At 48.3% G+C, this 22445-nt stretch overlaps 1 protein-coding gene across 6 annotated transcripts in view; it reads left to right on the top strand.

The window, feature by feature from the left end:
• Positions 1 to 21824, top strand: part of tcf7 (transcription factor 7) — a 65166-nt gene extending 43342 nt beyond the window's left edge. Inside the window, exons 4-12 of one of the 6 annotated variants that reach the window (XM_055226643.1) lie at positions 2961 to 3096; positions 4994 to 5078; positions 8808 to 8897; positions 13548 to 13667; positions 15824 to 15986; positions 16106 to 16213; positions 17199 to 17237; positions 18910 to 18958; positions 21353 to 21824. In XM_055226643.1, the coding sequence (XP_055082618.1) occupies positions 2961 to 3096; positions 4994 to 5078; positions 8808 to 8897; positions 13548 to 13667; positions 15824 to 15986; positions 16106 to 16213; positions 17199 to 17237; positions 18910 to 18958; positions 21353 to 21423 (861 nt within the window). In that variant the 3' untranslated portion in view covers positions 21424 to 21824. Of the gene's footprint in view, positions 1 to 2960; positions 3097 to 4993; positions 5079 to 8807; positions 8898 to 13547; positions 13668 to 15823; positions 15987 to 16105; positions 16214 to 17198; positions 17238 to 18909; positions 18959 to 21329 lie in introns of all 6 variants that reach the window. The other 5 variants (XM_055226645.1, XM_055226646.1, XM_055226644.1 and 2 more) reach the window with 5 other exon arrangements.
• The last annotated feature ends 621 nt before the right edge of the window (positions 21825 to 22445 follow it).

Genomic DNA, 22445 nt, shown 5'->3' with positions numbered 1-22445 from the left:
CCCAGTGCCGAACGTTTACCGCGCCTCCCTGTGAGCCAAAACACAGCCTCTCTGTCCCAAATCAAACCACAGCCCAGTTCAAACAGCGCCGTGTGGTTAGAGGCCCCCGGCGACGAAGAGCCAGCCCTCCTCTACCTCATCCACACGACTGTAAAACATGAAAGACACAGCAGGACTACAGCGGGACTACAGCGGGACTACAAGGGGACTACAGCGGGACTACAGCGGGACTACAGGAGGACTACAGCGGGACTACAGCAGGACTACAGCAGGACTACAGGGGGACTACAGGGGGACTACAGCGGGACTACAGCGGGACTACAGCGGGACTACAGCAGGACTACAGGAGGACTACAGGGGGACTACAGCGGGACTACAGCAGGACTACAGAGGGACTACAGCAGGACTACAGGAGGACTACAGCAGGACTACAGCGGGACTACAGGGGGACTACAGAGGGACTACAGGGGGACTACAGCGAGACTACAGGAGGACTACAGCGGGACTACAGCGAGACTACAGCAGGACTACAGGGGGACTACAGAGGGACTACAGGGGGACTACAGCGGGACTACAGGGGGACTACAGCGGGACTACAGAGGGACTACAGCAGGACTACAGTGGGACTACAGCAGGACTACAGAGGGACTACAGCAGGACTACAGAGGGACTACAGGGGGACTACAGCAGGACTACAGCAGGACTACAGTGGGACTACAGCAGGACTACAGAGGGACTACAGGGGGACTACAGCAGGACTACAGGAGGACTACAGAGGGACTACAGGAGGACTACAGCGGGACTACAGGGGGACTACAGCAGGACTACAGGAGGACTACAGCGGGGACTACAGAGGGACTACAGGGGACTACAGGAGGACTACAGGGGGACTACAGAGGGTCTACAGCAGGACTACAGAGGGACTACAGCAGGACTACAGAGGGACTACAGAGGGTCTACAGCAGGACTACAGAGGGACTACAGCAGGACTACAGAGGGACTACAGAGGGTCTACAGCAGGACTACAGGAGGACTACAGGGGGACTACAGAGGGTCTACAGCAGGACTACAGAGGGACTACAGCAGGACTACAGCGGGACTACAGAGGGACTACAGAGGGACTACAGCAGGACTACAGAGGGACTACAGCAGGACTACAGGGGGACTACAGAGGGTCTACAGCAGGACTACAGGAGGACTACAGGGGGACTACAGAGGGTCTACAGCGGGACTACAGGGGGACTACAGCAGGACTACAGCGGGACTACAGAGGGACTACAGCAGGACTACAGAGGGACTACAGCAGGACTACAGGGGGACGACAGCGGGACTACAGGGGGACTACAGCAGGACTACAGCAGGAATACAAGGGGACTACAGGGGGACTACAGGGGGACTACAGGAGGACTACAGAGGGACTACAGGAGGACTACAGCAGGACTACAAGGGGACTACAGGGGGACTACAACGGGACTACAGCGGGACTACAGAGGGACTACAGGAGGACTACAGGAGGACTACAGGAGGACTACAGGAGGACTACAGGGGGACTACAGCAGGACTACAAGGGGACTACAGCAGGACTACAGCGGGACTACAGCGGGACTACAGAGGGACTACAGGAGGACTACAGCAGGACTACAGGAGGACTACAGCGGGGACTACAGAGGGACTACAGGGGACTACAGGAGGACTACAGGGGGACTACAGAGGGTCTACAGCAGGACTACAGAGGGACTACAGCAGGACTACAGAGGGACTACAGAGGGTCTACAGCAGGATTACAGGAGGACTACAGGGGGACTACAGAGGGTCTACAGCAGGACTACAGAGGGACTACAGCAGGACTACAGGGGGACTACAGAGGGACTACAGCGGGACTACAGAGGGACTACAGAGGGACTACAGCAGGACTACAGAGGGTCTACAGCAGGACTACAGAGGGACTACAGCAGGACTACAGAGGGACTACAGAGGGTCTACAGCAGGACTACAGAGGGACTACAGCAGGACTACAGAGGGACTACAGAGGGTCTACAGCAGGATTACAGGAGGACTACAGGGGGACTACAGAGGGTCTACAGCAGGACTACAGAGGGACTACAGCAGGACTACAGGAGGACTACAGGGGGACTACAGAGGGACTACAGCGGGACTACAGAGGGACTACAGAGGGACTACAGCAGGACTACAGAGGGACTACAGCAGGACTACAGGGGGACGACAGCGGGACTACAGCGGGACTACAGGGGGACTACAGCGGGACTACAGGAGGACTACAGCGGGACTACAGCAGGACTACAGCAGGAATACAAGGGGACTACAGGGGGACTACAGGGGGACTACAGGAGGACTACAGAGGGACTACAGGAGGACTACAGCAGGACTACAAGGGGACTACAGGGGGACTACAACGGGACTACAGCGGGACTACAGAGGGACTACAGGAGGACTACAGGAGGACTACAGGAGGACTACAGGGGGACTACAGCAGGACTACAAGGGGACTACAGGGGGACTACAGCAGGACTACAGCGGGACTACAGAGGGACTACAGGAGGACTACAGCGGGACTACAGCAGGACTACAGGGGGACTACAGCGGGACTACAGGAGCACTACAGCGGGACTACAGCAGGACTTGTTGTTTTATTATCGCAGAATCTGGAAGTCTGCATTAGCATGCTAGTTGTTAGCATTCCTGTGACTGTAAAACTCTGCTCTGAGTGAATCTCGTGTAAACTCATCTCTGTGAGTCATGAGGATGTTCTGAGGAGCGAAACCAAACTATTTAAAATGAACTTTTCACATTTTTAAATGTGTAAAAATCAGGTCCAGAGACTTGACCACAGTCTCAGTTTTATTATTATTCAGAGGGACACGTTGCCATGGTGATACGACGACATGAAAGTGAAAGTGAAACTAAAAATAATCCCGTTTCTCTCTGTTTTTGTGTCACAGTCAAACAAAGTGTCGGTGGTGCAGCAGCCTCACGGGATGCACCCGCTCACGTCGCTCCTGCCGTACACCAACGACCCCTTCAGCGCCAGCCCCCCGCACCTGCCCCACCTGCCCACGGACATGAGCCAGAAGACAGGTAAGACCTCTGCTCCTGCTCTCCCCCTCTCCTCTCCTCCCCCTCCCCTCTCCCTCCTCCTCCTCTCCTCCTCCCCCGCCTCCCTGTCCTTGTGCCCTCCTCCTCTCCTCCCCCTCCTTCTCCTCCCTCTCTCCTTCTCCTCCCCCTCCGCCCTCCCTCTCCTCCTCCTCCCTGTCCTCCTCCTCCCTCTCCTTCTCCTCCCTCTCTCCTTCTCCTCCTCCCTCTCTCCTCCTCCTCCCTCTCTCCTTCTCCTCCCTCTCTCCTCTCTCCTTCTCCTCCCCCTCCTTCTCCTCCCTCTCTCCTTCTCCTCCCCCTCCTCCTCCTCCCTCTCTCCTCCTCCTCCCTCTCTCCTTCTCCTCCCTCTCCTCCCTCTCCTCCTCCCTCTCCTCCTCCTCCCTCTCTCCTCCTCCTCCTTCTCTCCTCCTTCTCTCCTTCTCCTCCCTCTCCTCCTCCTCCCTCTCTCCTACTCCCTCTCTCCTTCTCCTCCCTCTCCTCCTCCTCCCTCTCTCCTCCTCCCTCTCTCCTCCTCCCTCTCTCCTCCTCCCTCTCCTCCTCCTCCCTCTCTCCTCCTCCCTCTCTCCTCCTCTGTGTGAAGTGGTACTTCTGAAGTGGCAGAAACAGCCACAGAAGAAAAAAAAAAAGAGCAGAATGAAACGATTAAGACGACGACACACGAACTCAGACCAAAGAGTGTGTGCCCCCGAAGGACGAGAGACGACCTGGTTTAGTCCTGGTTTAGTCCTGGTTTAGACCTGGTTTAGTCCTGGTTTAGTCCTGGTTTAGTCCTGGTTTAGTCCTGGTTTAGTCCTGGTTTAGACCTGGTTTAGTCCTGGTTTAGTCCTGGTTTAGTCCTGGTTTAGTCCTGGTTTAGTCCTGGTTTAGACCTGGTTTAGTCCTGGTTTAGTCCTGGTTTAGACCTGGTTTAGTCCTGGTTTAGTCCTGGTTTAGTCCTGGTTTAGACCTGGTTTAGACCTGGTTTAGTCCTGGTTTAGACCTGGTTTAGTCCTGGTTTAGACCTGGTTTAGTCCTGGTTTAGACCTGGTTTAGTCCTGGTTTAGTCCTGGTTTAGACCTGGTTTAGACCTGGTTTAGTCCTGGTTTAGTCCTGGTTTAGTCCTGGTTTAGTCCTGCTTTAGTCCTGGTTTAGACCTGGTTTAGTCCTGGTTTAGTCCTGCTTTAGTCCTGGTTTAGACCTGGTTTAGTCCTGGTTTAGTCCTGGTTTAGACCTGGTTTAGTCCTGGTTTAGTCCTGGTTTAGTCCTGGTTTAGTCCTGGTCTTTGGGGCGTGGTGGGACAGTCCACATTCCTGTCCATTAGATTTACGACTCCCCCTCTCTCCTCTTTCTCTCTCTCCTCCCTCTGTCTCTCTCTCTCTCCTCCCCCTCTCCCTCAGGTCAGGTCTAAATTACAGTGCTCGGGCCTCCTCTCCTCTCTCCCCTCTCCTCCTCTTACCCCCCTCCTCCTCCTCCCCCCTCCTCCCCTCTCCTCCTCTCCTCCTCTCCTCCTCCTCCCCCCTCCTCCCCTCTCCTCCTCTCCTCCTCCTCTCCTCCTCCCCCTCTCCTCTCCTCCTCCTCCTCTCCTTCTCTCCCCCTCTCCCTCAGGTCAGGTCTAAATTACTCTTCTTCTTCTTCTTCTTCTTCTTCTTCGTGTCACATTCTTTAAATGGCGTCTCCTTTTCTGTCGACAAATGACTTCCTTTGAAGAGTCAGTGACGCGGCGTCGAACCGTCGCACGACTCTTTGCTCAAAGGCACAAGGGCAGAGGGCTCTTCTCTCTCTCTCCCCTCTCCTCTCTCTCTGCTCTCTCCTCTCTCTCCTCTGCTCTCTCTGTCTCTCTCTCTCTCCTCTCTCCTCTTCTCTCTTCTCTTCTCTCTGACTCTTCTCTCTCTTTGTTTTTCAGGTGTGCACAGACAGTCTCAGGACCTCTCTGGGTATTACCCCCTCCCCCCGAGTGGAGTCGGTCAAATCACCCCCTCAATGAGCTGGTCAGTGTCACACACACATATACACAACAGACACATACACACATATACACACACACACACATACACATAGACACAACACACACAACAGACACACACACATATACACACATATACACACAACACACAACACAGACATATACATACACATACACACAAACATACAACACACACATATACAACACACACACATATACAACACACACATATACACACAACACACACACATATACACACAACACACACACATATACACACAACACGTACAACACACATATACAACACACACATTTACACACAACACACACACACACACATATACAACACACATACAACACACACACACATACAACACACACACATATACAACACACACACATATACACCCCTACATACATACACACACACACACACACACATACACACACACACACGTTACGTCTCTGCTTCTTGGAGACTTCACACATTGATATTTCACAGTGACGTCGCGCTGGGGGTGTTTCTTCATGGATCTATGGTGGAATCTTTAGCAGTTGCCATGGAGACACATTAGCAAACACTGACAGAAAACTTTTTAAGATGAGCCTAAAAACTCAGACAAAAAACCCCCAAAGTGGATTGAGCTGGTGTCTGAGCTCATCGTCCTGTTTAAGAGTTTGACTTAAAATAAAACTCAGATTAAAGTTTAACAGAGCTGCAGACAGAGCGGTGCCTCGGGTTAGCGTCACACCCTCAGGGAATGTCCTGTTTAAGTGTTATGTGTGTTTGGTTTTTGTGGAATTGAGCCATCACCTTGACGTTTTATTTATTTATTTTGATTTTATTTTTATTGTAATGAGTTTTTCTTGAGTTAAATTTTCTTCTTTGTCACGATAGATTTTAATTTTTTTTTATAACAGATTTTTCAATAAACGATGATGTGATTCCATTTATTATTTCATATATTTATCAGAGAAATCAGCTCAAAAGTTCAAATTTTAAACACGTCCAGAAGAAATGAACAAAAAACTGAAATATCAACTGACAAAGTAACACAAAGGACAGACACAGGGAGGGCATCTGATGTAAACCCCAGGGTCTTTCACACAATAAAACAGAACATTTAGCTGTTTGTGGAGCCACTTTAAACGTCAGAGTTTGAGATTCGTTCACATTTCGATTCATTTGCAGCTCTGATCTCCACGTGATGATTTCAGACAGCGACAGTTTTAGCCTCATTTAAACTGCTTCACTCAGATGTGACGCTTTCTATCGACAATCTCAGATCAAACTCAAATATATGAAATAAAATTAACATCTTAAGGTTATTCCAGAGCACGGAAGAGGAAAGCAGCTCATCTGAGGCAAAAAATAACCTTAAAACTACCACTCGATGACATCACGAGGTGGAACAGAGCGTTTTGAGCTGTGTAGATGTAGACAGAGTAATAATAAAGTGTGACTCAAACACAAAACACAACTCCAGGTCTGTTTTGGAGGAGGAAATCACACTCTAACATGGCTTAAATCTCGCAGGAGTCCATTTTGTGTAATACTGGACCTTTAAAAGTACCACTTGATGACATCACAAGGTGGAACAGAGCATTTTGAGCTGTGTAGATATAGATAGACTAATAATAAAGTTATTCAAACGTGTGAATGAAACAAAACACAGCTCCAGGTCTGTTTTTGAGGAGGAAACAGTTTTAAAACCTGACTTACAGCTCACAAGACTCCATTTTGTTTCATGTGGGACCTTTAAAACTACCACTTGATGACATCACGAGGTGGGACAGAGTGTTTTGAGCTGTGTAGATTTAGACAGACTAATAATAAAGTGTGACTCAAACACAAAACACAGCTCCAGGTCTGTTTTTGAGGAGGAAATCACACTCTAACATCTCGCAGGAGTCCATTTTGTGTAATACTGGACCTTTAAAACTACCACTCGATGACATCACGAGGTGGAACAGAGCGTTTTGAGCTGTGTAGATGTAACAGACTAATAATAAAGTGTTACTCAAATACAAAACACAGCTCCAGGTCTGTTTTGGAGGAGGAAACAACTTTAAAACCTGATATTTTGAGTCATGCGGGACCTTTAAAACTACCACTTGATGACATCACGAGGTGGAACAGAGCGTTTTGAGCTGTGTAGATGTAGACAGACTAATAATAAAGTGTTACTCAAACACAAAACACAACTCCAGGTCTGTTTTGGAGGAGGAAATCACACTCTAACATGGCTTAAATCTCGCAGGAGTCCATTTTGTGTCATGTGGGACCTTTAAATGTCAGGCAGATTTCAAAATGGCAGTTAAAGTTTCATCCGCCGCTTCGCCCCGGCTGAAGTTTAATCTCTTCAGCTCGGATCATGTAATCCTGGCTTTGTCGATGGGATTTGGTTGTTTAAAAAAGCATTTGCATTATTCCATCTCAAATGTCACGCAGTGGTTTTGATTTTGTCCCACTTGAGCCTCCATTGTTTGAGCTGAGCAGCCCCAGATGTTTCCGCGTCTTTGTAAACAAGCGGGACAAGAAGCAGAGGATTATGGGACGTCTGGCGGCGGGACGCACGCTCCGGCGGTTTCGGGGACGGGGGCGAGGGGCGGGGGGTGTGTGTTTCTAAACATGTTGGAGATTGAGTTTAGACTTGGACCGCAGTTTGGAGAATGTCGAAGATTCAATTTACGTATTTACTTTTGTTTTTATTAAAAGTACGACATTTTGAGCCAAGCAGTTGGTTTTTGTTTTCAGCCGAGATTCGCCCGATTTGACGAGGTTTGAGAGAATCGACCTTAAAACGACGGAGATATCGCTGTGTTTCGGATGACGTCACCACATTCTACCGTCCAATCGTATTTAACTAAAATGACGTCACCACATTCTACCGTCCAATCGTATTTAACGCAGATGACGTCACCACATTCTACCGTCCAATCGTATTTAACTAAAATGACATCACCACATTCTACCGTCCAATCGTATTTAACGCAGATGACATCACCACATTCTACCGTCCAATCGTATTTAACGCAGATGACATCACCACATTCTACCGTCCAATCGTATTTAACTAAAATGACATCACCACATTCTACCGTCCAATCGTATTTAACTAAAATGACATCACCACATTCTACCGTCCAATCGTATTTAACGCAGATGACATCACCACATTCTACCGTCCAATCGTATTTAACGCAGATGACATCACCACATTCTACCGTCCAATCGTATTTAACTAAAATGACATCACCACATTCTACCGTCCAATCGTATTTAACTAAAATGACATCACCACATTCTACCGTCCAATCGCATTTAACTAAAATGACATCACCACATTCTACCGTCCAATCGTATTTAAGTAAAATGACATCACCACATTCTACCGTCCAATCGTATTTAACTAAAATGACATCACCACATTCTACCGTCCAATCGTATTTAACTAAAATGACATCACCACATTCTACCGTCCAATCGTATTTAAGGCAGATGACATCACCAGGTGGAGCAGAGGTTTCTCAGTGTTAGCGTTAGCCTTCTCCCGTTAGCGTGGCATACGATTGGCCGGTAGAGCGTCGTGACGTCATCTGAAACGCAGCGATTCTTTCTCTGTGCAAAGAAAAAAACGACTGACGCTCAAAGGACTGAAAAAAAAAAAAAAAGATGAAATGTAAAAGTGAAAGTGAAAGTGACGATGATGAAGGTGACGGTGAATGAAGAGTTTTGTGAACCTGTCGTTAGGCAGAGTCAGACGGTGTATCCCTCCATCTCCTCCTGCGGATTTAGACAAACCTACAACTCCAACCTCCCCAGCTCCTCCACCTACAGCAGGTAAACACGAACTGGACCTGGACCTGGACTGGACCTGGACTGGACCAGGACTGGACCTGGACTGGACCAGGACTGGACCAGGACTGGACCTGGACTGGACCTGGACTGGACCTGGACTGGACCTGGACTGGACCAGGACTGGACCTGGAGTAGACCTGGACCGGACCTGGACTGGACCTGGACCTGGAGTAGACCTGGACCTGGACTGGACCTGGACCTGGAGTAGACCTGGACCTGGACTGGACCAGGACTGGACCTGGACTGGACCTGGACCTGGACTGGACCTGGACCTGGAGTAGACCTGGACCTGGACTGGACCTGGACTGGACCTGGACCTGGACTGGACCAGGACTGGACCTGGACTGGACCAGGACTGGACCTGGACTGGACCTGGACTGGACCTGGACTGGACCTGGACTGGACCTGGACTGGACCTGGACTAAACTGCGCTGATCTTCCTTCTGCTTCAGTTTCTTTTCACATTAAAATGTCTTGAATTCAAACTTTAATCGTGACGTTTGTTCTTCAGTTTAAAGCCACAACACGTCACATTTTATGATTCAAGACATTTTAAGTCCCAGTTTTCACTTTAAACGCCATAAGAGAAAGATGCTGCTGATAAACAAACAAGACGCCGCTCTGCTCCGACGCCACCGCTCCGCTCCGACGCTGCTGTGCTCCGACGCCGCTCTGCTCCGATGCCGCTCCGATGCCGCTCTGCTCCGATGCCGCCCTGCTCCAATGCCGCTCTGATGCCGCTCCGACGCCGCTCCGACGCTGCTCCGACGCCGCTCCGACGGCGCCCTGCTCCGATGCCGCTCTGACGCCGCTCCGACGCTGCTCCGACGCCGCTCTGATGCCGCTCTGCTCCACTCCGATGCCGCTCTGACGGCGCTCTGACGCCGCTCTGACGCCGCTCTGCTCCGACGCCGCTCCAACGGCGCCCTGCTCCGATGCCGCTCCGACGCCGCTCCGACGCTGCTCCGACGCTGCTCCGACGCCGCTCTGACGCCGCTCTGACGCCGCTCTGACGCCGCTCTGACGCCGCTCTGCTCCACTCCGATGCCGCTCTGACGCCGCTCTGACGCCGCTCTGCTCCACTCCGATGCCGCTCTGACGCCGCTCTGCTCCACTCCGATGCCGCTCTGACGCCGCTCCGACGCCGCTCCGACGCTGCTCCGACGCTGCTCCGACGCCGCTCTGATGCCGCTCTGCTCCACTCCGATGCCGCTCTGACGCCGCTCTGACGCCGCTCTGACGCCGCTCTGACGCCGCTCTGACGCCGCTCTGCTCCGACGCCGCTCCGACGGCGCCCTGCTCCGATGCCGCTCTGACGCCGCTCCGACGGCGCTCTGCTCCGCTCCGACGCCGCTCTGCTCCGACGCCGCTCTGCTCCGACGCTGCTCCGATGCCGCTCCGCTCTGACGCTCTGCTCCGACGCTGCTCCGACGCCGCTCTGCTCCGACGCCGCTCCGACGCTCCGCTCCGACGCCGCTCTGCTCCGACGCCGCTCCGACGCCGCTCTGCTCTCTTTGTGTTTCGTGTTTGACTCAGACGTTTGGATCTTTATTTTCTCAGAGTCTCATTTATGACGACGTTTGATCAATGTAGAAAAAAAAGTGTTTTATATTTTAGATTCAGAACAAAACAGACGAGTCCAAACCTCTGGTCCAGAAGGTCTTTGGCTTTTTCTTTTTTCTTCTGTTTTATTTTTCTTTAGTTTTTCTTCTTTTTCATTTTTCTTGTTTTTTCTGTTTGTTTTTCTTCTGTTTTATTTTTTATTTGTTTTTTTCTGTTTCTTTTTTCTCTTTTTTTCCTCTTATTTTTCTTCTATTTTTCCTTTGATTTTTCTTGTTTTTTTCTTCTGTTATATTTTTCTTCTTGTTTTTACTGTTTCTTGTGCAGTTTTATTTTTCAAAGAGTCTTTTTTTCCCCAAGAATTTTTACTTAAATAAAAATAATGAAGTACCAGTTTAAAAATGTACTTGAAGAGTAAAAAGTCGAAGTATTTCACAGTGTAGTTCATGTGTTAAGTGTAAATGTGGAGATGTTTATTTAAAATGACACATTTTGTTCACAGTCACAAAAAAAACAAATCAGTTTATTATTTTTTCTCATTAATTTTGTGTTTTTATTTTTGCTCAAAGCTGAAGCTTAAACTCTGAAACTTTCTTCAGGATGTTTCCTTGAACAAACAGTAAAAATAGATCCTCAAATCAGAGGAAAATACTTTTACTCTTCAGTCCTGATCAGAAATGTAAGAAAAGATCTGCCTTTGTTAGAAAGTCCAGTGTTGCACCGCACAGTTAAAGAACAGAAGGAAAATGGAATAAAACAAAATAAAAGATAAAATAAATAATAATAATAATAATAACAATAATAATAATAGTTTAAAATAATTTAAAAAATTGAGTTAAAATAAACTAAAAATAGACTCTAATATAACATCTCCATAAAGTGACAGTGTAGTATAGAATAGTACATGTACTATACTATATGTACTATAGTATAGTACATATAGTATAGTATAGTACATATAGTATAGTACATGTAGTATAGTATAGTACATGTAGTATAGTATAGTACATGTAGTATAGTATAGTACAAATACTGCTCTCAAATGTACTAAAGTATAAGTAAAAAGTACACACTGTAAAATGTACTGAAGTAAAGTACAGATACCTCATAATTCTACATTCTTCCTGTGACACTCGCCTCAGTCTGTGAGAGGAGGGCGCCCTCTGCTGGTGACACGAGTAAACACAAAACACACAATACACACAATACACACAAAACACACAATACACACAAAACACACAATACACACAAAACACACAATACACACAAAACACACAATACACACAAAACACACAACACATTAAACACATTTAACACACAACATAAAACAAACACATTAAACTCAGGCTGATCTCCTGTTTATTTAAGTTTTATTATTATTGTAAACTTGTTTTGACTAGAGCTTTTTTGTGTTATATAATTACTATATATATATATATATATATATATATATATATATATATATATATTTATATATATATATATATATATATATATATTTATATATATATATATCAGAGACTCTATTCTCCTGCTGTATTTATCCAACCACACGTCTGGGAGGGCATCTGACACACTGCGGCATCTGGGAGGGCGTCTGGGAGGGCATCTGACACACTGCGGCGTCTGGGAGGGCATCTGACTCACCTTAATCAGCCTTAAACATCTTTATGAAACAAGTGATTTATTCAGACTCAAAAACGACTTAAACTCTGATTTTTTACCGCGTTAAAAACATGAAGAGCAGAGTTTCACCATAAAGGCAAAGCTAACAACTAGCATGCTAACAGACACTTCCTGACTGTGCACCATTAAAGCCGCTGTACGTGACTTTTCGTGTCTTAAAAATGAAAAACAGTTCATTTAGTTGATTTTAAACAGTTTGCAGTGGTCCTCCTTCCTCCTCAGTGACTTTAAACCTCCAGAACATCCTAAAGACTCACCAGGATGAGTTTAGAAGCTCTTCACACGCCGCTCAGATGCCACGCCCCTCTGGTTTTCGGACTTCGTTCACTGTTTTGACCTTTGTACCGCGTCTCTGTTCTGTACAATTCGCTCAAATAAATGGAGAAAAGTGGATACAGGTGCGGTGAAGTGAAAGTGCGTCACCGTTTACGCGTTTACGCCGTCGCGCTTTGCTAAAACGCTTCCCTGTTTCACCCGGTTCTCGTTTGTTTTTTTGTCGACGCTCTCAGTCAAAAGTTTGGACCTTCTCGTTCTTTTACGACTTTCACGCTGTAGAAACGAACTGAAGACGTCGGAAACACGAAGCCAGACGTACGGAAAAATAAACTGAAAAAAACAATTACGGCAAGCTTTTTGGAGGGATCGTACGGCGGAAATGGAAACTGTGCAGTGGCGTCACGCTCGGGGGCGCTCTACGTGTATGTCTATGGCAGAGTGTTCAGCAGTTACTACGGCGACATGACGCACGCTTTAACAAACAGCGTCCAGAAGGAGTTTCAAGATCGTCTGAAAACCCCGAGAAAATAAACACAGACTGTTTAAATAAGTGGACGTAGCTAACCTGCTAGCCACCGCCGCCGCAATCCAAACAGGAAGTGATCACCTGCGCACTTCCTGTTTGTCATTCTGGTCTTAAATGTTCGTATTAACCCTCTACATGATCCTGGGGTTTTTATTTCACTATTGTGTCTGTAAATCAAGAAATGAACATTAATAACAGACAAATCAGGTCCTTCTTTCCCCGAGGTCGCTCCTGTTAGCGTTAGCAACAGGTTTGATTGACAGCGTTGCTAAGCGCAGCATCGCTCCGGATTGGCTCTTTGGTTGCTATGATACTCGTCGTTAGAATTCCAAAATAATGAACTCAAAAGTCTCACTCAGTCACTTCTTTATAAAGTTTATGAAAAAAATACAAAATAGATTTCACTTCAGAGTTTTAAAAATGTGAAACTTTACATTTGGAGTTTTAGTTTGGTCGTGTTTTCTGTGTTTCGTTTCATTTTTCTGAAGCTTCGGTGACTCCACAGTGTGAACGTCCTGAGACTCACAGAGGGTCCGAGGGTTTGACCGGTCCTGTGCGCCGTTTGGTTTGTGTTTCTCTTGCAGGTTTCCTCACTCTCTGATGCTCGGACCCTCAGGCATGCACCCCACAGGGATCCCCCACCCCGCCATAGTGCCCCCTACAGGCAAACAGGAGCACGACCCCTACGACCGCAGCATGTACACGTAAGACTGAGACACGGGGCTGCACGGCACGGTTTAGACCAGGTTTAGACCTGGTTTAGACCTGGTTTAGACCTGGTTTAGTCCTGGTTTAGTCCGGGTTTAGTCCTGGTTTAGCCCTGGTTTAGTCCGGGTTTAGTCCGGGTTTAGTCCGGGTTTAGTCCTGGTTTAGCCCTGGTTTAGTCCGGGTTTAGTCCGGGTTTAGTCCGGGTTTAGTCCTGGTTTAGTCCGGGTTTAGTCCTGGTTTAGTCCGGGTTTAGTCCTGGTTTAGCCCTGGTTTAGTCCTGGTTTAGTCCGGGTTTAGTCCTGGTTTAGTCCTGGTTTAGTCCTGGTTCAGTCTGGATAGTTATCTGTCCATAGGGGGCGCCGTCGTCTCCATTGGACACAGACTTGTTTCTTTCTCTGAGGTTTAGTTGAATATCGTCTCCTCGTCGTCTCCTCATCGTCTCCTCGTCGTCTCCTCGTCGTCTCCTCGTCGTCTCACGGCGCTGGGGGAGTTTGTAGGAGGTGTGTCCCGGGGCGTCACACCCTGGTCTCCCGTGGTCCCGTGGTCCTGGGTGGGCCTTTGCCCTCCTGTGGGCCCACCGCCCACAGAAGGTTTTTCATAGGGGTCGGGTGCACAGAGGACGGGTGTCTCAGTGACCCGGTCCACAGACGGCGTCTGGCTGTAGCGACGTGGAGCCTCGCTGGTTGGGGGGAGGAGCCTGAGGAGGTGGAGAGGTACCAGATAAATATAGTCTTGCTCACCTCCAGGCGCGGCGTGGACTCTGTTACCCAACTCCCCGAGAGGGTTAGAACCTCCACTCTTTTGGCCGTGGCCTTGGCGGTGGCGAGCTGCTCTGTGCTGATTATGGCGCCACAGATTAGCAGCACGTGTTTGAGTTCACCTTGGTGAACAAGAGGGTCACGTACCTACGCCTTCGTGTCGGGGAGGTAAGGGATGGAGTCAGGCTGAAGGAGGAGTCCCATCAGGCAGCTGACAGGTACCGTCAGGACAAGTCTGCCATATCCCGGCAAAAGGCAAAAACTTGGGCTGGGAGGAGTTTGTGGAGGCCAAGGAGGTCAGTCGGCCTCAAAGAAATTCTGGTAAACTGTTGGACACCTCAGGAGGAGAAAGTAGTGCTTCACCAGCACGGGCGGAGAGCTGCTGACCTCCACTGGGGATATTGTTGGACAGTGGAAGGAATAAGTTAAAGATTTTCCGAGGAGGAAGCAGAGACTGAGGACTTGGAGGTGGACTCCATCACACTGGCTGACATCACTGAGGTGGTTGGTAAGATCCTGAGTGTTTTAAGTCTCTGGATGTCTTAAGTCTGGGGATAGCTGACACGCCTCTTATCACGTGGCGGTCGGCGACAGACCGGGCGGGTGGTCCCACTGTTTAGAGGGTTCATGGGAGTTTGTCACAGTCCACATGTGTTTTGTAGTGTCCTCTGGGGGGCGCTCTGGGAGTATGGGGTCTGGGGCCCTGTGTGACCGGAGCAGGAGCTGTGTCTCTGCAGTCAGACCTGTGCATGTTGGACTCAGGGCTGCACTTTGTCACTGGTTCTGTTCATTGTTTTTATGGACAGAATTTCTAGGCGCAGCCAGAGGCCGGAGGGGGTCCGGTTCAGGGGCCACAGGATCATCTCTGCTGTTTGCAGATGATGTTTGTCCTGATGCTTCATGACCTGCAGCTCTGGGACGGTTTGAGTCGAGTGTGAAGTGTCTGGATCAGAATCAGCTCCTCCAAATCTGAGGACCTGGTTCTCCACCAGAAACATGTTCTGCCCTCAGCTGTGGTCATGAGCTCTGGGTAATGACCAAAAGACAAGATCACGGACACAAGCGGCCGAAATGGGTTTCCTCCTCAGGTTGGCTGGGCACAGCCTCAGAGAGAGGGTGAGGAGCTCGGAGTAGAGCCGCTGCTCCTCCATGTCGAGAGGAGCAGCTGAGGCTCCGGCGTCTGCTCAGGACGCCTCCTGGACACCTCCCTGGGGAGGTGTTCATGTCCCACCAGGAGGAGGCCCCGGAGAAAACCCAGGACACACTGGAGGGACTATGTCTCTGGTCTGGTCTCTGGACCTTGGGGTCCCACTAGAGGAGCTGGAGGACGTGTCTGGGGAGGGGGAAGTCTGGGAGTCCCTGTGTTATTCACTTTATTGTCTTGTTTTGCGCAGGAAGCCACAGGTGGAGGTGAAGAGAGAGAAGGAGCCTAAGAAGCCGGTGATAAAGAAGCCTCTGAACGCCTTTATGTTGTACATGAAAGAGATGAGGTCAAAGGTCATCGCGGAGTGCACCCTGAAAGAGAGCGCCGCCATCAACCAGATACTCGGCCGCAGGGTACAGTCTGGTCCTGGTTTAGTCCATGTTTAGTCCATGTTTAGTCCATGTTTAGTCCAGTTTAGTCCGGTTTGGTCCAGTTTGGTCCAGGTTCTTTCACACTCTTGTTCTTGTTTCAGTGGCACGCTTTGACTCGAGAGGAACAGGCCAAATATTATGAACTGGCCCGTAAAGAGAGACAGCTCCACATGCAGCTTTACCCGACGTGGTCCGCACGCGACAACTACGTGAGTCTCACCGCCGCCGCCGCACACTGTGTTAGGCCTGTCGCCATAATGACCTTGTCTGGCCCCGCCCCCTTTTGCCTCGCTGCAAAGCGCGCTCTCTGTGGTGGCTCTGGTTCAGAGGGAATAGTGTCGGTCGCCACATCACAATTCTCCGAGACGTCAAACGGCTCAGTCCAAAAACAAAAGTCCAAAAACATCTGTGAAAATCACCAGCCCCGTAAAAAAAAACAACAACCCACTGACCCCACACGGGGGCGCCAGAGCACGGTGAATCTAGAGTTATCCTTCAACACGAGTCCTGGTTTAGTCCTGATTTACTCCTGATTTAGTCCTGGTTTAGTCCTGGTTTAGTGCTGGTTTAGTCCTGGTTTAGTGCTGGTTTATTCCTGGTTTAGTCCTGTTTTAGTCCTGGTTTAGTGCTGGTTTAGTCCTGGTTTAGTCCTGGTTTAGTGCTGGTTTAGTCCTGGTTTAGTTCTGTGTTTAGTGCTGGTTTAGACCTGGTTTAGACCTGGTCTTGTCCTGGTTCAGTCCTGGTTCAGTCCTGGTTTAGTCCTGGTTTAGTCCTGGTTTAGTCCTGGTTTAGTGCTGGTTTAGTCCTGGTTTAGTGCTGGTTTAGACCTGGTTTAGTCCTGGTTTAGTCCTGGTTTAGTCCTGTTTTCGTGTCAGTGGTATAAATTAGTTTCAGTATTATCGTTTATCGTCTGTATTAGCTCGTTCGCTGTTGCGATATATCGATCGTGTTATTGTGACAGGCCTGACTGACGCTCTGTGCTACGCTAACATCACGCTAAAAACATGATTTACTCTGGAGGATTTAAACATGCGCCCGTTTGACCTTCTGAACGCCGCTACGTCCCTGCGCCGCGTTAGCGCAGCTCGAGCATGAACAATGTCCCAGAGTGTTTCTTTAAATGGAGTGAATGTGACACATTTGTGACGTGATAAACATGTGAGGAAAATCAGCTGTGATGTGTTTTGTGTGCAGGAGGCAGGCGCTAGCGAGGGCGGTAGATGGGCGGATGGGGTAGGAACCTTCTTATGTCTCTGAGCACCACACTGCATGGCCCAAGGGATTATGGGAAGTCTCTGCAAATGCATGTGCCTTCTGGTCCTGGTCCAGCTCTGGTCCTGGTCCAGCTCTGGTCCTGGTCCAGCTCTGGTCCTGGTCCAGCTCAGGTCCTGGTCCAGCTCAGGTCCTGGTCCAGCTCTGGTCCTGGTCCAGCTCAGGCATAGACTGTGTATAGAAATGGACGTCGCTAACACGCTAGCTGCTGTGTTCTAAACAGGAAGTGAGCGCCATCGACTCTGGCTCCAATTCACTTTATATTGAAAAAGTGCAGCTTGTCTCTGGATATTCTGACCTTTAAATGTTCGTATTAACCCTCTACATGATCCTGGGGTTTTTATTTCACTATTGTGTCTGTAAATCAAGATATGAACATTAATAACAGACAAATCAGGTCCTTCTTTCCCCGAGGTCACTCCTGTTAGCGTTAGCGTTAGCGACAGGTTTGATTGACAGATTGTCAGTCATTGTTGCTAAACGCCTGCACTGCTGCTTTGGCAGAGGCGAGACCCTCAACAACCTCGCCCCTGATTGGCTCTTTGGTTGTGCGTTCGGTCTCTGCAGATTTACTGTTATAACTGTTAGCATCAATGCTACACCCGCGACGTCCCAGTCCACGTCTATATACAGTCTATGGTCTAGTCCTGGTCTAGTCCTGGTCCAGCTCTGGTCTAGTTCTGGTTTAGTCCTGGTCCAGTCCTGGTCCAGTCCTGGTCCAGTCCTGGTCTAGTCCTGGTCTAGTCCTGGTCCAGCTCTGGTCTAGTTCTGGTTTAGTCCTGGTCCAGTCCTGGTCCAGTCCTGGTCCAGTCCTGGTCCTGGTCTGGTCCTGGTCTAGTCCTGGTCCGGTCCTGGTCTAGTCCTGGTCCAGTCCTGGTCCAGTCCTGGTCCAGTCCTGGTCCTGGTCCAGTCCTGGTCCTGGTCCGGTGCATGTGCTGTTTCAGAGGCATAATGAGGTTAAACTAACTGCATGGCTCGTGGCTTCAGTCTCTGCACAAACATCAACACAAACATCAGTTTATCATCGATAAAGTTTAAGAAACTAACGATTATACAACATGAACTTTGACCCCGACTCAGTGTGAGGAGAGTTTATACATTTATACAATGTATAAATGTATAAATGTGCAGAAAGAGCAGATTAAAAACAACAGAGTCATGAGTTTCTCATTCTGAATTTTTAACTCTGACAGTTTGAGTTATTTCTATTCTGAATTTCAGTTGTAGAATTTTTAAATATACTTTTTTATGTATTTTAAATTCCAAAATAAAAAAAATAATCTTATATATATTCAGTAGATTTAAATTTAAACCTCAGATTAAACCGTCCAAACTCAGAGTGTGAACAGACCCAAGAGCCGTGGATCATGTGACTGAGGCTGTTTCCTATTGGCCCGTCTGGTCTGTGGGCGGGGCTTGGAGTGATGAGGTTTCGATGAGGCTCGTTCTGATTGGTTAATGAGCCGCCGCAGCGTTTGGATCGACTCTGTGGATCGATGCTTTTCACATTTTACACTTTGACTTTACCGTTTGATTTGAGGTTTAAAAATAAAAACAGATAAAACGTGAAGACGAGTGAAAAGACACGACGTTTAAATGAATAAATAAATAAAATAAAAGTGTTCTGTTTCAGGGCAAGAAGAAGAGGAGGAAACGGGAGAAGACTCTGGACTCGGCCGCAGGTGAAGGATTTTCTCTTTTGTTCAGTTTTATTTTCACTTTAAAAACTGGAGCTGGACTTTTGTAAAAGTTTCATTTTTCTGAAGTTTTACTGTAAAATTTGAACTGTTTTTTTTTTTTTTTAACATTTAATTCACATTTTAAACCCAGAGATTTAACACAATCTGACACACGGGGAGGGCATCTGACACAATCTGACACACAGGGAGGGCATCTGACACACAGGGAGGGCATCTGACACACTGTTTTGTGGGAGGTTTGTTTCTCGTTGGCGTTGACTCCGCTCGGGCAGGATGTGCCGTGTGTCAAACCAAACGCCCACAGAATTTTCCATTTGCCCAAATTTATATAAAAATGTTTCTTCACTTAATTTTATGAGAATGTTCCAACTTTGAGCTTTAAAAACCCGTCAGACGTTTAGACGCAGCTCTGTGTTTTTTCTACATTTATAAACACAAACGTGGAGGAAAGAAAAGAGTTTGTTTATATTTTATATTTAACCCTGAGTCTCAGTCCTGACGTTTGTCTCACAGATTCTGATCTGTTCATCTCTTCTCACTCTTCTTTTTTCTCCTCCTCCCTGTGTCTCTCCTTTCCTCTCTCTTCTTCTTACTCATCCACCTCTCCTCTCTCTGTCTCCTCTCTCTATCCTCCTCCTTTCCCCCTCTCTCCTCTCTCTCCATCTCCCTCTTCTTTCTCTCTCTCTCTCAGACTCTCTCTCTCCAAAGAAGTGTCGTGCTCTCTTCGGTCTGAATCAGCAGACAGACTGGTGTGGTCCCTGCAGGTCTGTCCTCCTCCTCCTCTCTCCATCCATCTCTCCATCCATCTCATCTCTCCAGCTTTCTGTCTGTTCTCTCTATCCTCTCTCTCTTCTCTCTCCTCTTTCTTCTGTCTCTCTCTTCTCTGCCTCTCTCCGCTCTTCTGTCTCTCCTCCCTCCATCTCTCCCTAACATCATGTGTGATGTCATCAGTGTGAGGTCATCATGTGTGATGTCATCAGTGTGAGGTCATCAGTGTGAGGTCATCAGTGTGACATCATCAGTGTGACATCATCAGTGTGAGGTCATCAGTGTGATGTCGTGCTTTAATGCCACACTGTGGAACATTCTCCTCACTCGTCGTTAGTGAGTGTGAAAGTGTTTGGAGAAAGTGCAAAAGCCACAAACTGAACCTGAAGATGAAAATAAGTCAAACCTGAAACCCTCTGGTCTGTGGTGCAGCCTGACGCCACGAACCACAGAAGAAGAAGAAGAGGAGGGAGGGAGGGGGGTCTAAGGAACAGCCCCAAAAGAACAGCCCCAAAAGAACAGCCCCCCCCCCCCCAAACATTTACACTTTAAAGAGCCACATTTGATCCTCGTCACACACAGACCTGGAGTCGTGTTTGTTTCATTCACACGTTTATCACACAAACCCAAACACTCTGTTCCACCTTGTGATGTCATCATGTGGTGATACAGGAAGTGCTCCACTGTGTTTTTAAACTCCACCTTCACTAGAATCATCTGGATCATTTCAGTCCTGGAGTTGTCTCTTATCTCGACTGAACTAAAGGTAAAAGGAGGAGTTAACATGAAAACTCCCACTTGATGACATCACAAGGTGGAACGTCACATTTAGATCTTTGTAGATGTGACAGACGAATAATAAAGTGACTCAAACATGTGAATGAAACAAAACACAACTCCAGGTCTGTTTTTTTGAATATTGGCTCTACTTTCTGAAGCGGTTGTGAAAAAAAAAAAAAAAATCATGTGACTTTTGCGTGTGCTACATGTGTCTCTATGGCAGAATGTTCAGCGGTTACCACGACGACACGACGCACACGTTAGCAAACTCAAGAAGAAAAACACAAAAGTGATTTAAAGAGCACATTCTCAGGAGCCTGTGATCAGATATATGTGGATTATATTTAGATGATAATTTTTCAGCTGACGCTAACTGGAGGCACCGCTCTGTCTGAAGCTGTCACACTTTAATCTGAACTTTGTTTTAACACAATCTGACCAGAAAGAGCCGATTTGTGCTGTTAAACAAGTCAAACAACATCACAGTCACAGGCTAGCATTAGCATTAGCGTTAGCATTAGCATTAGCCTTAGCCAACAGTTTTTCAGTGAGTCAAACAGGACCATGAGCTCGGACGATCTCAGAACTTCTTGTGCAGCCTTCATCGCGTCACCGTGGTAACCGCTGAACATTCTGCCATAGACCTACATGCAGACCTTCAGTAAAGTTGATTCATGCGTTTTGTCCGTTGCCGTGGTGTTTTTTTGTGTGTTTTTTGTGTGTTTTTTGTGTGTTTTTTGTGTGTTTTTTGTGCCATTGCGTCCGTGAGTCTGACCTCATCTCCACGTGGTTTATGTATCTACAGACCACTCTCTCTGACCCGTTTAGGAGGAAGAAGAAATGCATTCGATACCTGCAGCGCCGGGGCCCCTGCGCTAGCCCCGCCTCCTCCGAACTGAGCGCCATGGACTCTCCCTCTCCCCAGACGCTTCTCTCCGCCTTCACGAGCATCGAGTCTCCGCCCCCGGCTCTGTCCCCGTCTCGCAGCCGTCCCCGTAGCGCCGCCGTAACCCTGCATCTCGTCTCGCCCGGCTGCTCACCCTCTCCCCAGGCGCTTCCCGCTCCCGTCAAAGCCATAGACACTCCGCGGGCGCTGTCCCCGTCTCGCAGTTACCAGCAGAGAGGTCGCCAAAACCAGCCGAACGCCGGCAGCTTCCAGCATCGTCACGGATGCCGCCCTCCCTCTCCCCAGACGCCGTCCCCGCCCCGCCTCGTGCACACCCGCTCGCACGCACGCTCGTCGCCGCAGCAACCGCGTCAGATCAAGCCGTCGAAGCGCTGACCGCCGCCGCCGAGGACGATGATGATGTGGACGTTTGTTTTGAGGTAAAGCAGAGACACGACGAAGAACAAAACCAGTCAGAGAAGTTTTATTTTGAAATTTTAGTCTCAGGGAAACACCACAGACTGTTTATATAAACGGACGTAGCTAATCCGTTAGCCGCCGCGCTCCGCCCTCTGTCTCTGTCCTTCAGACTCATTCTGGTCTTAAATGTTCGTATTAACCCTCTACATGATCCTGGGGTTTTTATTTCACTATTGTGTCTGTAAATCAAGATCTGAACATTAATAACAGACAAATCAGGTCCTTCTTTCCCCGAGGTCGCTCCTGTTAGCGTTAGCATTAGCCTTAGCAACAGGTTTGATTGACAGCGTTGCTAAGGACGGGGGACAATAGTGACATTTAGTATCACGACTATCATGGCCAAAATAATTGCGATTAACGATTACATCACGATAATCGTCGTCACTGACAGTTTAAAAATATTCTGGATATGAATAATTTTAATTTTAATATTAAAGGTTCATGGAGAAGCTTTTTTCTTCTGCACATTCTGGTGACACAATCGATTATTGTCAATCCTTTTTACTACGATAAACGATATTACTGTGGTGAGATCTCTAGCGCCGCTCTCTGCTA

This window comes from Periophthalmus magnuspinnatus, chromosome 14 (genome assembly GCF_009829125.3).
Source record: "Periophthalmus magnuspinnatus isolate fPerMag1 chromosome 14, fPerMag1.2.pri, whole genome shotgun sequence".
Classification (NCBI taxonomy): domain Eukaryota; kingdom Metazoa; phylum Chordata; class Actinopteri; order Gobiiformes; family Gobiidae; genus Periophthalmus; species Periophthalmus magnuspinnatus.
This window is presented reverse-complemented; position numbering and strand designations above follow the sequence as displayed.